The sequence below is a fragment of the Brassica oleracea genome, chromosome C4 (assembly GCF_000695525.1).
Source record: "Brassica oleracea var. oleracea cultivar TO1000 chromosome C4, BOL, whole genome shotgun sequence".
NCBI classification, from domain to species: domain Eukaryota; kingdom Viridiplantae; phylum Streptophyta; class Magnoliopsida; order Brassicales; family Brassicaceae; genus Brassica; species Brassica oleracea.
The window spans coordinates 43,147,741-43,161,821 of record NC_027751.1 but is presented as its reverse complement, the minus strand read 5'-3'; the positions used below and the strand labels follow the sequence as shown (position 1 = coordinate 43,161,821).

General features: G+C 34.0%; 2 protein-coding genes across 4 annotated transcripts; both read right to left on the bottom strand.

The window, feature by feature from the left end:
• Nucleotides 1-5,663: 5,663 nt before the first annotated feature.
• LOC106340936 (F-box/kelch-repeat protein At2g44630-like) lies at nt 5,664-6,845 on the bottom strand. The gene has a single exon (XM_013779760.1). The coding sequence runs from the start codon at nt 6,747-6,749 to the stop codon at nt 5,709-5,711; it is 1,041 nt and encodes a 346-aa protein (XP_013635214.1). The 5' UTR covers nt 6,750-6,845; the 3' UTR covers nt 5,664-5,708.
• A 725-nt stretch (nt 6,846-7,570) lies between these two features.
• On the bottom strand, nt 7,571-9,783 carry LOC106336697. Of its 3 annotated transcripts, none has more exons than XR_001268883.1 (5): nt 9,663-9,783; nt 8,497-9,457; nt 8,334-8,426; nt 7,828-8,075; nt 7,571-7,745 (listed from the first exon to the last, which is right to left on the bottom strand). XR_001268883.1 is itself a non-coding variant. In XM_013775615.1 (4 exons), exons 2-4 carry the CDS (start codon nt 9,446-9,448, stop codon nt 8,065-8,067), a joined length of 1,056 nt encoding a protein of 351 aa, XP_013631069.1. In that variant the 5' UTR covers nt 9,449-9,457; nt 9,663-9,783; the 3' UTR covers nt 7,571-8,064. The 3 variants fall into 3 exon arrangements, 1 of the variants encoding a protein (XP_013631069.1); XR_001268884.1 differs by lacking the exon at nt 7,571-7,745 and having other exon boundaries at nt 7,772-8,075; nt 8,497-8,742; nt 8,840-9,457; XM_013775615.1 differs by having other exon boundaries at nt 7,571-8,075.
• Nucleotides 9,784-14,081: the final 4,298 nt, after the last annotated feature.

Here is a 14,081-nt window from a genome sequence, read left to right as displayed (position 1 = left end):
GGGTTTAGGGTATAGGGTTTGGGTTTAGGGGTTTGGATTTGGGTTTACAATTTAGGGTATAGGGTTTAGAAATTAATATTTAGGGTTTAGGGTTTAGCTGGAAGCGTTAGCGTCGTTAAAATTAGCGTTTTTATTTTTTGTAGCAATTTTTTATTTAATTTAATATTTTTTAATTAATAATCTATGTGTCACTTTGATTGGTCCTAAAGGATTGGGTGAATTTAAAGTTTCACACTAGGGGGTGAACCTAAGTTATGTACTACTTAAAATGCACAACAACGGTGGAGGAGCTAGCCATAATATTTTATAGAGTTAATATCAATTTATGATTAAATTTATATAATTATTTAATATTAAAATAAGTATTTATAGATACATCTATAAATTATAATGTAAAAAATATATATTTAAAAGCATTAATCAGAAATAAAAGTATCTTATTATCGAAAAAGAGAAACTAAAGCATAAAAATATTAAATGATTATGAAACATATACATTTAAGAGTGAAAAAAATATAATTGATTTGAAAAATCTTAGTCTCAAATTGATTTTCAACAAATATTAGAGAGGTCAATGAGCTAATCTTAAACATTTTAATAAAAAAAATTGTAAACATTCAAGCAATATTTTGTTTTCCAAAAAGTCACAAGGGTCAGTTGACCTCATTCGCCATTGCAATGACAATCATAAGTTTTTTTTTTTTTGTTTAACCTGGGGTATCCCAGACCTTTGGGGCCCAGACTAATCCCCAAGTAGAGGTGTAGTCCACTGATAGACTCTTTCTCCGGGTATTCAAATGGGTCCTAAAACATAAGTCCATATCCGTGGGGGTGACATGGATGGGCAGTTCGCCACCGCCTGGCGTCGAACCCGTGAGCATGACAATTAGCCCCCAAAGTCCTTCACCAAGCGGGCTACCTCATCCCGTCGACAATCATAGTTTCATAAATAATTTCCGTATAATTTATGGAAATTTTATTTTCTTAAAAGTCACCATCTTCTCATTTAATGTATAACGTTTACATCACCTGTTTATCAACCTCTATTGAACATTGTAAACAGAAGAGAACAGTTGACTAATGGTATAAGTTTAAGAAAATGGTCTAGACGACATAGACAAATTGGGTTCGAAACTTTTCTACACCAACTTCTTAAAGGAAAGATGACAATTTTTATTGTTTCTTACCTTGTAAAACCTAGGACTGGCTCTATATTATTAGTGAGCAATTTTGTTACGTAATTCTCATTAGTATTTGCATCTGTAGAAGCCTTTCAAGTGAACTCAGTCAATAGAAGAAAAAAAATGATATCCTACAAAATAGGAAAAAAATTGAGTGAGAAAGTGAGAAAATGGAGGAGAAAGAAACCAAAACTAATAATGTTTGTGTGATTAGAAATTTGAATTGATAAGAGTTTATACATCTTTTAATCGATACCCTATCGATGAGACTGCACAATTCAATCGTAAAAGAAGTCAGTGACCGTGATTTTCGGTAGCTGTTATGAGCTGTAGGGTGAAAGTGGTTGGCTTGTTAAGCTGAAGGTCAACTACATGAAAGTAATTTCTGAGTTTAGTTCTTTTTGATGTACTTACAATTAGTAATGGTAAAAATTGTGTTTTGAAGGATATGTGAGTTCCTACTATTTCAAACCTTTTTTTTAATTACTTTTGGTTTAATGTTTTGTTTGAGAACATATAAAAGTCTAAGTCTAAGAAAATTGACAAACTTTGTTTATGCCAGTTTCTAATCTTTGTATTAAATTTTTATCAAGTCAAAATGTGCATTTTAGAATATTTTAGTCTTTATCCCGGTTTAGGTCGATTCGAAACAAAAAGAATCGATTGACTACAAATAAATAAATTATTTATTTATTGTATATTTTTATTTACAGGGGAAGAGAGAGAAGAGAGAGAAGTTAGATCTACTTTGGAGTCCGGTGCTCGGACGGCGCCGGAGTCTTTCTTTGTTCGTCGTAATGGTTCCCCTCCGCTTATTCTTCGCTGTCCTGTCAACAAGCGCCTTGTCCGACCTCTGGCACCGCCCTCATCTCTTACGGTGGTTCGGTTATGGAGTTAAGACGCGCTCGTCGGGAGGTCCACGGTGGAGAAAGTGGCTTGCATGTATAGTTGTGGTATTTTCCGGGAGGTGGAGGCTTCTGCAGTTCCACCGCCGCCGGTTCGAGCTTCCGGGAAGAGAGTCTTCTTCAGATTCGTCTTCGCCGGCTTTCAGCTATGGAGAGCGGAGGCTACCAAAGTTCCGCGCTTCCATTTGGGATCCCGATGTTCTTTAGGAAAAGGTTACTAGGTTAGATTTGTTTCATGGTCGGTGTGGTTGTCGTCATGGTGGGTTTGGGTCACGGCGGATGAGATCTCAGTGGAAGATGATGCTCTCCGGCGAGGTGACGGTTTTCATGAAAAGAAAAGAGATGGGTCAGGGCTCGCGTGTCTAGGGTTTGAAGTGTTTCTAAAGTCGGAGGAGATCTCGAGTTTCGATGGAACTCTCCGGTGTGATGACAGTGCGGAGAAGAATGGTTTGCGTTCGTTGGAGGCTTGTCGGGTCTTGAGCTCCGACGAACGAGGATTTCGTTGGTGCTTGTTCCGGTGGCGTCAAGGTGGAGGCGGTTAAGTCGAGTCGGCGACGACGCGTAACGCGCTAAGGGAGCAGATCTCCCCACGTGTTGAGCCAGCCTCCTAGACGCGCTTTCCATTTGGGGCGCGTGGTTTCTGAGTTTGGGCTGAAGACCCGTTTAGCGTTTTCATTGTGCCCGTTGTTGTTTATTGGGCTTCTAGTCGTTTTTATGTAATCGGGCTTCGGCTCTTGACTGGGCTTGGCCCATTTATATAATATCAAAAAATCCTTGACGGAAAAAAAAAAAAAAGAGAATTAGATTTGTAGGTAAAAAAATATTATAACTTTTTATGTTTTCTAAAGTCCGCACAAAAACATTTACATGTTATCATTAGAAACCAGATAATATAATCAACCTGATATTCCGATCAATGAAATCTAAACTATTAATACTCTTTTATCTTTCTTTCTTTCTTTCGGTGACACTCTTCTATTTATACTATTAATACATGTTATGTGTGATTAGAAATTTGAATTGGTTAGAGTCTATACATCTTTTAATCGGTACCCTCTCGATGAGACTACACAATTCAATCATAAAAAAGGTCAGTGACCGTGATTTTGGATAGCTTTATGAGCTGTAGGGGTGAAAGTGGTTGGTTTGTTAAGCTGAAGGTCAACAAATGAAAGTAACTTCTGAGTTTAGTTCATTTAAATGTACTTACAATTGGTAATGGTAAAAGTGGTGTTTTGAAGGATATATATGTCAGTTCCTACTATTTTAAACTTTAGTCTTGGTTTAATGTTATGTTTGAGAAAATATAAAAGTCTGTCTAAGAGAATTGACAAACTTTGTTTATGCCGGTTTCTAACCTTTGTATTGAATCTTTATCGACTCAAAATGTGTATTTTAGACCATTTTAGTCTTTATCGATTATTTTTGGTTTTAGGTCGATTTGAAACTAAAGGAATCGATTGACTACAAATAAATAATTAAAGATCTGAATTGTGCATAGATGCACGTCAGAAGTTCAATAACGGGTGATAATTTTTCACCAATAGATGGTTTATTTTTCAAATAGATAAAAGGTTGAGTTAACTTTCAAATGCAATTGCTTTGAGATCGATTCAACAGTTGAATCAAAAGCTATGTGTATTATACTGAAATCTGATCTGTCTATTATTAAGAAACATCGGCTTTTCTTGTTTTTGGTTGGTTATGCCATGACTTAATTTTGGCACATATCTTATAGTTTTCAGCAATTCTTAGAAACTTTGTTTTACATCATACTTCATGCCTTTAGAGTTACGGAGAGACAAAATTTGTCTCAACCTTTGTAATATGTCGCATTTAGACATCTGAGAATCGCTTCGAACCCATTATTTTTCAATATCTTGGATATTTCAGTACTAGAGATATAAAACACATTTGGATATTTATTTCTTTGGATTGGTTCTTGTAATATGTTTGAGATTCGGTCTTCCGGGAGCTTCTAGGACAGGTGGTCTGCGTACCACGTCAATCTCCCAGGCATCTCGGGTTCGACCTGCGCCTCCTGCGATGAGGCTGATGAGCCATCTGGGCCGGCCCGTTGTGGCCCAGTAATAAAGTTGACAAAAAAACATATCGGATACCATTCATACTAGCTTCTTTTTTTCTTGTTGAGCAAGTCCATTCATACTAGCTATGTATAATCAGGGCTGTCAATTGGGCGGTCCACACCCAAATGGGTGTGTCTAGTTGGGCCATATAACACCCATACCCAAAAATACCCACACTCATATAATACCCATACCCAATAGCACTCATACCCAAGTTAACCCATGCCTACTGAAAATAACCCAAGACCCACCCATTATTGTTTTTTTTTTGCAAATAGCTCAATTTTGTTCATAATCAATTTTTGTAAATTCATTTTATAAACTTATTTACTTATAGCAAATAAAAGTTATAGAATTTTTTTAAATCCAGCAATAAAAATTCAAATATGTTTTTTTTTAAAAAAATATTCAAATAAGACTGAAATTGAAATAGTCTCAAAGACATTTGTTTTAATTGATTATTTCACAGAAATATTGCATGATCTAAAGAGTCAACCTTTAAGCTTAAAATGATTTTTTCCGATGACAAAGAAAGTAACAATAAGATCTCAGTTTCTTCCTCTACAACCTACTCAAACAAAATCCCACAAGCTTCACAACTTAATCAATCAAATTAAGTTATGACCATCACATAACCCGAGATCAAAGCTAAAACTTGAGAATCATACTTGAAATCGCTGAGGAGAAATGGAGACAGAGCTAAACCTCCTTATATGCAGATGACTCCTCTACAAGGAAAAGAAACCTTCAATCAAAAATGAGTTTTAGTTTAAAGGTTTCAGTAAACATATATTTGGATGAGAAAACTTCAATCGAAAACAAAGGAATGGTTCGAAACTTACCACAGAAGAAGACAGCTAAAGCAAGTTTCAGAGCTAGGTTACTGATTCATAAGGAAGACGTAAGGGAGGACTCGCGGCTACGAAAATCTGGGAATGGAGAAGAGAAATGGTGGAAGAGAAGAAGAGAATCGTCGAACGGGAGAAGAGAAGAAGAGAACGTGAATTTTCAATTTTCTCCAAATTGTCGAAACCTAGAAATTAAGTGTTTTGGGCCAGCCCAACACTCATTTGGTTTGGACCAGTTAGCCCATGGGTAAAGTGAGTCTTTAGCCCAGTTAGACCGTAAGTTATTTGGGTATGACCATCACCCACTCATGTTTGTTTTGAATGGGTGAACCCATGGGTGGCCCAACCAATTGACACCCCTATGTATAATCCCAAAGTAACCACTGATAATGTTTGGTTGAGGTATTTTGTATTCAAAAACCGAAAATATCCAAGATACCTTGAACTGTTCCCCAAAACAAAACAAAACTTAATTAACAAACCTAATATTCTCGGGTTTTGGTTTCTCAAAATATTCAAACCATTGCATGTTCAAATAAACTTGACATACAAGTTAACATATGCGTTGTAACTCGTTTCAAGCTTCGTTCTCATTAACAAAAACAGAACAATATTCTTTTAGTCTCTGGAAAGGTGTAGGAAAACAAAGAAACAGAGCATAGATCCCATCAAAATAATTAGCTCAATCTAGTCTGAAACAGATAGAACACGGTGCAACCTAAAGCAACGAGGAACACTCCCCAGAAGCTGAGACGACTCTTCTGCAGTCCCACTGATCCCATCTTCACTCCTCTCCAAACCAATCATCCTACACCAAATCTCCTTCGTTGCACCACCACTATGTTCTTTCCACAAAACCGCCAACTTTCCATAGTATTCCACCATTCCAACAGACCGAACCTTCTTGAGATCACCCAAACCAGTTACCAATCTCCATACCCTCATCTTAGTGTCATACCACATCAACCCGAGTCTACCATAATAAACGTAGAGCACATTGTCGATCACACACGCACGTGTTTTCCACCACTCTTCGATTTTGATCTTGAACTCCGTACAAGAACCATCTCTAGTATCGTAGCAAACAGCGCAGGCTCCAACAAGCATCAACGCACAAACCTTCCTGTCTAATGACACCGTGGCAGCCGAGAGCCACGTCATCTCTTCCTCAAGACTCGGCGCTGGCTCCCAAGTTTCCGTCTTCAGGTCAAACGACTCGGCTTGAATGTCACCGGCCATGTTGCCTCCGACAACGTATATCTTACTCCCGACTAACCCCACGCTTTTGTACATTCGAGTCACGTTCATGCTTGGTCCTCGGCGAAACTGTCCAGAGCGAGAGTCAAAGACCCACAGGTTTGATGAGTGAACGTGTGCTCCGCATACAAAGAAAATCTCCGGGCCATATGCGATGATCGAGGCGTTGGACTCGTCGTGATCAGGAAACGCAAGATCCACGGAGACGTACTCGTTCTCTATCGGATTATTCTCGGTTCTGCGGAGAGTGAACCAGTGTGGGGTCTGGGGACGGTTGGTTTTGTCCATGAAGCAGATGTAGAGGGAATCTTTGCGGAGGAGAGAGCGAATCTTGTGAATCTCCGGCGAACGAACAAGAAGACGGAAGTTCTTGGAGGCGCAAGCGAGGAGTGGGTATGAGCGTTTCGGCACGCGGGCTAAGACTTGCCACACGATGTCCTGAGGCAGTGAGGAGAACTGTGAAGGCGACATTGGTTTGGTTGATTTTTCACGGTGGCTCTCGTCGGCGTTAGAGGCGGCGAAAGAAAGACGTCAAATGTAGTTAGTTAGCAATACTCAGTTTATCTTTTCTTTCTTTTTTCGCGTTGATACTCTTTATTTATACGACGAAATTAGAAGTTTCTATTAAACAAATATCGGTTTTCAGTTGTCCGTTAAATTTTCTTGTAGTCTTTTTTGGTCAAAGAGATAATTATTTATTATATTTTCTCGTTGACTTTTGAAACTACGGAAAAACTTTTATACTTAAAATGCACAACAACAGTAGCGGAAATATCAATTTATGATTAAATATAAATAAATTTATATAATTAAATATTAAATAAGTATTTATAAAGCATCTAGAAATTATAGTTTTGGATCATTATACAATATTTTAAATATTTATAAGCTTATGTAAAAAAAGATGAACTATATCTCAAATTATTTGTCAGAATTAAAATTATTTGATTATCGAATTAAAGAAAATAAAGTATAAAAATACTAAATGATTATAAACATAATTGAAGAATGAAAAAAAAAATTGATTTGAACTATTAGATTAGAAGAAGAATTGTTTTCGTTTTACTTCAAATAAAAATTAAAAAAGAATAAAATCTTAGGTTCCAATTGATTTTCTGTAAATATTAGAGAGTTCAATAATCTAGTCTTAAACATTTTATTTATTTATTTTTGTAAATATTCAAGCAATTTTATTTCTTTCCAAAAAGTCATAGGGGTCAGTTGACCTCCCTCCCTTGAACATACCTTCGCCACTGCAATGACAACCATAATTTTCGTAAATAATTTCCGTATAACTTATCAAAATTTTATTTTCTTAAAAGCTCACCATCTTTTCATTTAACGTATTACGTTTACATCACCTGTTTATCAGCCTCTATTAAATGTTGTAAACATGGCACAAACTAACAAAAATGGACAGCTCCGGATTCAGAGTGTTTAGAAGAGATATCATGAGAATCACACCTACTGAAAGATTAAAAAGACTATTGTCGTAAGTATTTGGCACAACTCAATAGTCTATCAGGTATGGACTTTGTTATCACCGAACTTATCCAACCAGACCGTGAATTTCCTCCTTAGAACAGGAACATATCAAGTGCCTCTGAACAGAGTTGATCCAACAACACCTGAAACAGATCAGTTTGGAATAACCAAAACGAAAAAGACGGTACAATTTAACTAATGTATTTGAGTAAGAAGGGGCGTCGTGTTTTGCACGGATAGGTAAAACCAACGCATCTGAGTAAAGATCTCTAGAAGCAAGATCTGCAACCACCCGGCATTGCTACACTGTTCCTGAAAAAATGTAGGGAAGTTCCATAATCCAACCAATAATAATGAAGATACAAACAGCTTATCCAACAGAATCTAAAGCATAAATCAATGAAAGACAACAAAAAAAAAAAAAAAACTCAATCCTCAAAACATGACTTATGTTAACGCATATATACTGTAACATTTCATAGTTCATTATCCCAAAAGTATAACCAAAGAAAATTAAGCTGACTATAAGAAGAAGAACATCACAATAAGGATTGGAGTTTCCATACATACTTTCTTCCATTCTGTTGCCTATACAGATCACTATAAGAACCCTCTTGGAAAAGAAAAATATGTAACAGCTGATTCCACATTGCAGGGAAGTACCTGAAGATAAGATTTGTTAATTATCAAAAAGAATATTTGATTACTAACAAAATTTACTATTGTCTTGTACCAGCAGAAGACGTTAGGTTTCTTATCTCCATCAAATGTTCATCAGTTGATATATCAAGAGAAAGTCGGAGATCCGTTAGTGATGCTTCCTGATCCCAGTTTAGTGGGCCTTGAGCAAATAGCTTCCCCAGTGTACTCCGGTATGTGGACAGTTCAGGCCTACAGGACCTCCTCACTTCTTGTCTGCATCCTTTTGAAGACTCTGCATCACTACTACAAGAGTCTGCGTCTTGGCTAGAAGAACCATCTAGAAAAGAAGTTGACTCATCATATCTAATAGGGCTACAACTACCAACCGAGCATGCATCACTAGTATCATCACTACTAAACCTTTTTGATCTTACCCTCACCATTTGACGGAAACCATTCTTCGCAGCAGCAGCTTCCTCCGTCAATCTCATCTTCTTAGGAGTTCCCGTGCATGATTCAGCAGACTCACAGGGTGAAGGTCTCTTCACCAGTCTTATAGAAACAACACTCGTCTTACGTGTCTTTAGATTCTGGTTTGCATCAGAACCAGTCAACGTAGAGGACTTCACAGAACAAGATACCTTTTCAATCAGACACCATCTTTCATCTCGCCAAGATTGTCGAGCCCTGAGGTTAACTTTATGAACCGTAAGTTCCACCGCGGCGGCGCCAAGTAACCGAACCACGTAGCATCGTCCCGACAACTCCTTGAGGACCGTAGCGGGTTTCCAGAAAACGTGATCAAGAACCTCAACTAGTTCGCCAGATTCCCACCTGTATACATCGATTAGCGGAGGACACGGCCTGATCATCTTCCTCGCAACTCTCTCCTCCAATGTCTCATCTTTTGCAAACCCGAACGAGTAGTATCGAACGCTGTACGTGTGACCATTGCCTGAAAGAATCTCGGCTGTTCGCCACGCGCCATAAGGTGTCTCTCTGAGGCTTAAAACCTCAACTCTGCTTCCTTTTCTAAATCTCATGTTAGTTTTCTGCAAACAAAAGTTAAAAAAAAATAAACTAAAAACTTAGTGATGCATTCAATATAATAAAAATGACAACGATTAGTTAAAAACTAGGATCTGAAGATCAATTTCTCCCACATAGCACAGAACTACAATTTCCAGATTTTGATTGAAAAAAAAGAAGGTAAAATCAACTAAGAAATTCGACCGAAGAAACTGCATAAGAACTTACCTTGTACAAATCTGAAGAACGTCAGATGTGGATTTCCCTCTGAACAAAATTATCGCAATTGAAATTGGGAGATTTAGGGCTTTAATGCGAAGAGATACCGACGAAACTAGGCGTGATCAGAAGAAATTGGTAAATTTATATTTTATTAATATTTTTTATTTTTAATTAAATTATACCGACCTATTTACTCTTAACAAGCCGAATAAGTCAATTTGGTAATGGGCCGATTGTAATGGAACTTATCGTGTATCATTTCAAGGCTTAATGGGCTTCTAATACAAAGAATAAGTAATTACTAATGAAAACGTGAAAAGCTTTATGGATATTATAATATACAAAATTTGTTGCATAGCACGTCCTCCATCCAAGTATTTTTATACCGAGAACAGCCCGGATCATCCGCTGAAGCCCCTAGATGCTTAGCATTAAGACAAACTTTGGGCTTGGAATCTTACACTTTCACATACTTCTTACTTGTGATGTACTTTGAAGCGAGGTAAATGAATTCATTTTTACTTAAATATTCTTGAATCAAACAGTTAGTTAGGAACCTTATTTGTCTGGTAACAATCTAGTTTCCCATGTGTTATAAAAAAACACTAGATTTTGACCCGCGCTTAAAAATCGCAGATTTGTTTTCGAAATCAAATAAATTCTTTTGAAATCAATTTTTTATAAATAATGTATAGTTTGAGCATATTTATCCGGAACTATAGCTATACCAAACTGAAAACAACGAAACCAATTTAACTGAATTTCATAAATAACCTAACAAATCATATATATCTCTGGAACAAAAAAATAAATCGAACCGAGAACCAAACAGATACCTGAATTTTAAAAATTCAAATAATATACTTAAAATATTGGATTAATGAAAACCTATTTATATATTCAAAGTTTGACAAAATCCAAAAACTTGTTATTAACCAGTGAAACGACACCGGTTGACCTAACAAAGACCGAGAAAAACCTTATAATACTTTTAAAAATTATTATTAAATTTCGGATATACTTTATAATAGTATATAAAACTGAATCAACTATTTGATCGGCGATTTTAAAGCGTCGAAAATATGTTTTGACAAAATTTTACTTTAACAAAAATAATGATATTTGTTCCTTGCGTTTTTATATTTGCAATATTTTATTAAAATACAAATTTGAAAAATAAACTGCATCCAATTTTTATATTCAAGAAATCATCTTATTAAAAATTAGAAATAATAATTTTTTTGACAATATATATTTGAGGTGTATATTCATATTCTAAAGGTTTGAAAAAGTTTGTTAGTATTTTTTAAGTTGCAGACTTTTATATTCATATTTCTTAAAAACTAAATTTGTAATATTTTGTATACGCTAGAAAATAAATGAGGACATGTATTTAAGGAAACCAAATATTCCACATGTTACGCTAGAAAATTAAATGAAACAACACGTTAGCAAAGTATCTTAATAGATATGGTATAGTTAGAGAAAATAAGGGTAAAACCAAAAAAATATTAATGAGTAGGTGCAACAACCTTTTATAAGTAGATTTTTTAGGAATCCTTCCATTTTAATACTATAGATTTTTATTTAGTTATAATCTTTACACCCCCACATATCTAATACATCAACATTTCATATTTAATATATAAACTAGATTTTGACCTGCTTTTCAAAACGCAAAATTATTTTTGTTGATAAAATTAGTAATCCATTTCTTAGTTCATAACATAAATAAAAAATCTATTTGGTAAACTCGTTTTTACTTGATAAATATTTTGTATATTCGATGAAATAACCTGAAAATCAGTAATTGTAAAATGTCTACTCATTAATCATAGGTTGGTTTAGAAAAATCAACTTTATTTAAAGTCTTTAAATATTAATTTAAAAATAATTATAAATTTTCAGTTAAGATTTATGTACAATAATAGTTTTGTAAGCATATATATATTTAGAGAATTTATGTAATATCAATTTAGAAAAGAATTACGTTTAATTTAAAAATATACTAGATAAAATTTATTCTAGTATAACTAACGGTTAGAATATTAAATGTTTGAATTAAATGGAATGTATAGATTGCATATCATTCACAAAATATGGAATTATTAGGAAATACTCAATTGTTTATTTCAAATAAATAATATATATTAAAATTAAATGTCAATGGCATGACATTGTAATTATGATAGAAATGCAAAGGCTGAATCCTATTAGGGATTCAGCATTAATAATATACTAGATTTTGATCCGCGCTTTCAAAGCGCGAGTTTATTTTCTTTAATGTTTTTTAAAAAAATTACCAATATTTAGTAAATGTCATATTTTCATATATTTGTATTTTATTTTATAGAAGACTTAAAAAATTTATCTTTCTTTAGATTTTCCTTTTAAAATTTTATTGAAAAATATATTTGTAAAATGTAATTTGTTTCATATATTTTATCTTTATTTATAATATAATTGTGTTAATAGAATTGCGTTGATTATTTATATTTTTTTTGCTTTTAAATGATTATCTTTGTTTATAAAATAAAAATAGATTTCTAATACGTCTACACAGAGTTGGAATAACATTACATCATGTTTTAAAAGGTTTCAAAACTTACTGAATATAATATTGGGATTATATAGATTAGAGCGTGTAGTTAATATATGTAGTGTTGCCCAAGTTATTCTTTAATCTGTTTATTAGAGTTTATGAATTTGTTACAATATCAATTTCTAATTTTTTAAACAATAATAATATATAAATCATTGGTGATAATTGAAATAGGAAATTAACTTAAGTTTTTTTATTATTTTCCATTGATTAATCAACTAAGTTTAATTTGTTTGTTCCTACTTTAATATTTTTGTATTCCTCTCAAATGAGATTCGGAAAATGTTCTTGTTTGTTTGCAGTGCGTAGAATTTGATATTTTTCTGAAACAGTGAAACCACGATGATAATAAAAGCGTCAGTTATACGTACGACATGTCCACCAATACACTGTTCTTAATGAAAACCTGAGAGTATACATCTGTAAAAACTGACTAATCTCCCCATCAAATTTCCATGGAATCTATCCAGAGAACAAACCTCTGCCTCCTGGTTCCTGTTCAATAAGCAACCAGGCTCCATCTTCCTTTTATAGTTAACCCCTTGAACATCTTGTTAACATCTTATTGTCTGCAATAACGGGGAACTTTTCCCCATACTCTTTGCCCATTTAGTTTACTATTTTCTCGCTATGCTATTAGTAAAAAGGTCCTTCCATTGTACATAAACAAACCGCTATATATTTCCTTCTTATCATAATAAGACTTGGACTGAAAGATGCATTCTTTGATTAACCAGCCATGTATTATACATAACATAACTATGTTCAAAACTCGCAAAACCGTACAGCACGATAAACAACCATCAACCCATAATCAGGACCTCCCATAAATTATTGCATTTCATAGACCTTTGATCGTTGAGAAACCTATTGAATGAAGGGTGTACAACGTATCCATCAAAAACTCATGTAATATATACCAAGATAGACCACCCGATTTCCTTTCTTGTACTTCCTTTGAGATACTATGTATCCACAGAAACCTGGACCTTTTAGTTTTTTTTTGCAACCTCTTGTTCCTTGTATATATGACTCTACATCCCGCTTAACTTGAACGCCAAGACCCCATGAACACATGTAAAGTGTTTAATAGAATAAGAGAAAAAGTACCAACCATAGTGAATCAAGTGAGAGAACTCTATATGCTTGCAAACACCAGAACCATGAGAAAAGGTTATAAGACCTAAACAGTCATACTAATCCTGAAATGTCAAAAGCCTACCAACCTTGTATTATCTACTTGGTCTTTATCAAGTAGATAATTCATAATAAAATAATTTATATATGACCAAGTAAATATCGTAATAACATGAAACTTTAAATTCATATTTGCTATGCTCAACATATTTTTAAAATGATATTTTTTTTTGTAAATGATAACAATATATTTCTAAATGTAAAACTTTCGATGGGATTAGTTTAAATTATATATTTACGTATTATCAATATTAGTTAGATTTGGTTTCCTTTAATTGTTATTAAAATATTATAAAATATAGAATATAGCAAGAAAATCCAGAAAAAAATTGTGGCTTGCATTAAATCTAAAATGTCCTAATTACCTTTAATGAAATAATGGCATATGTAGTAAATAAAAGGGCAATGTAAGGGTTAAAAATAGATAGAATCCTGATTTAATAGTATATATATATATATAAATGTATCTATAAAATAAACATAGTTTTTTCTTTTTATATTGATATCCATATGTATATATATGAAATAGAATTTTAAATAGAATTTCTTTCATTTGGTACATACATATGGATAACAAAACATGGTCAACAGAATGTGGATGTGAAACATTAACACAAGACACATGA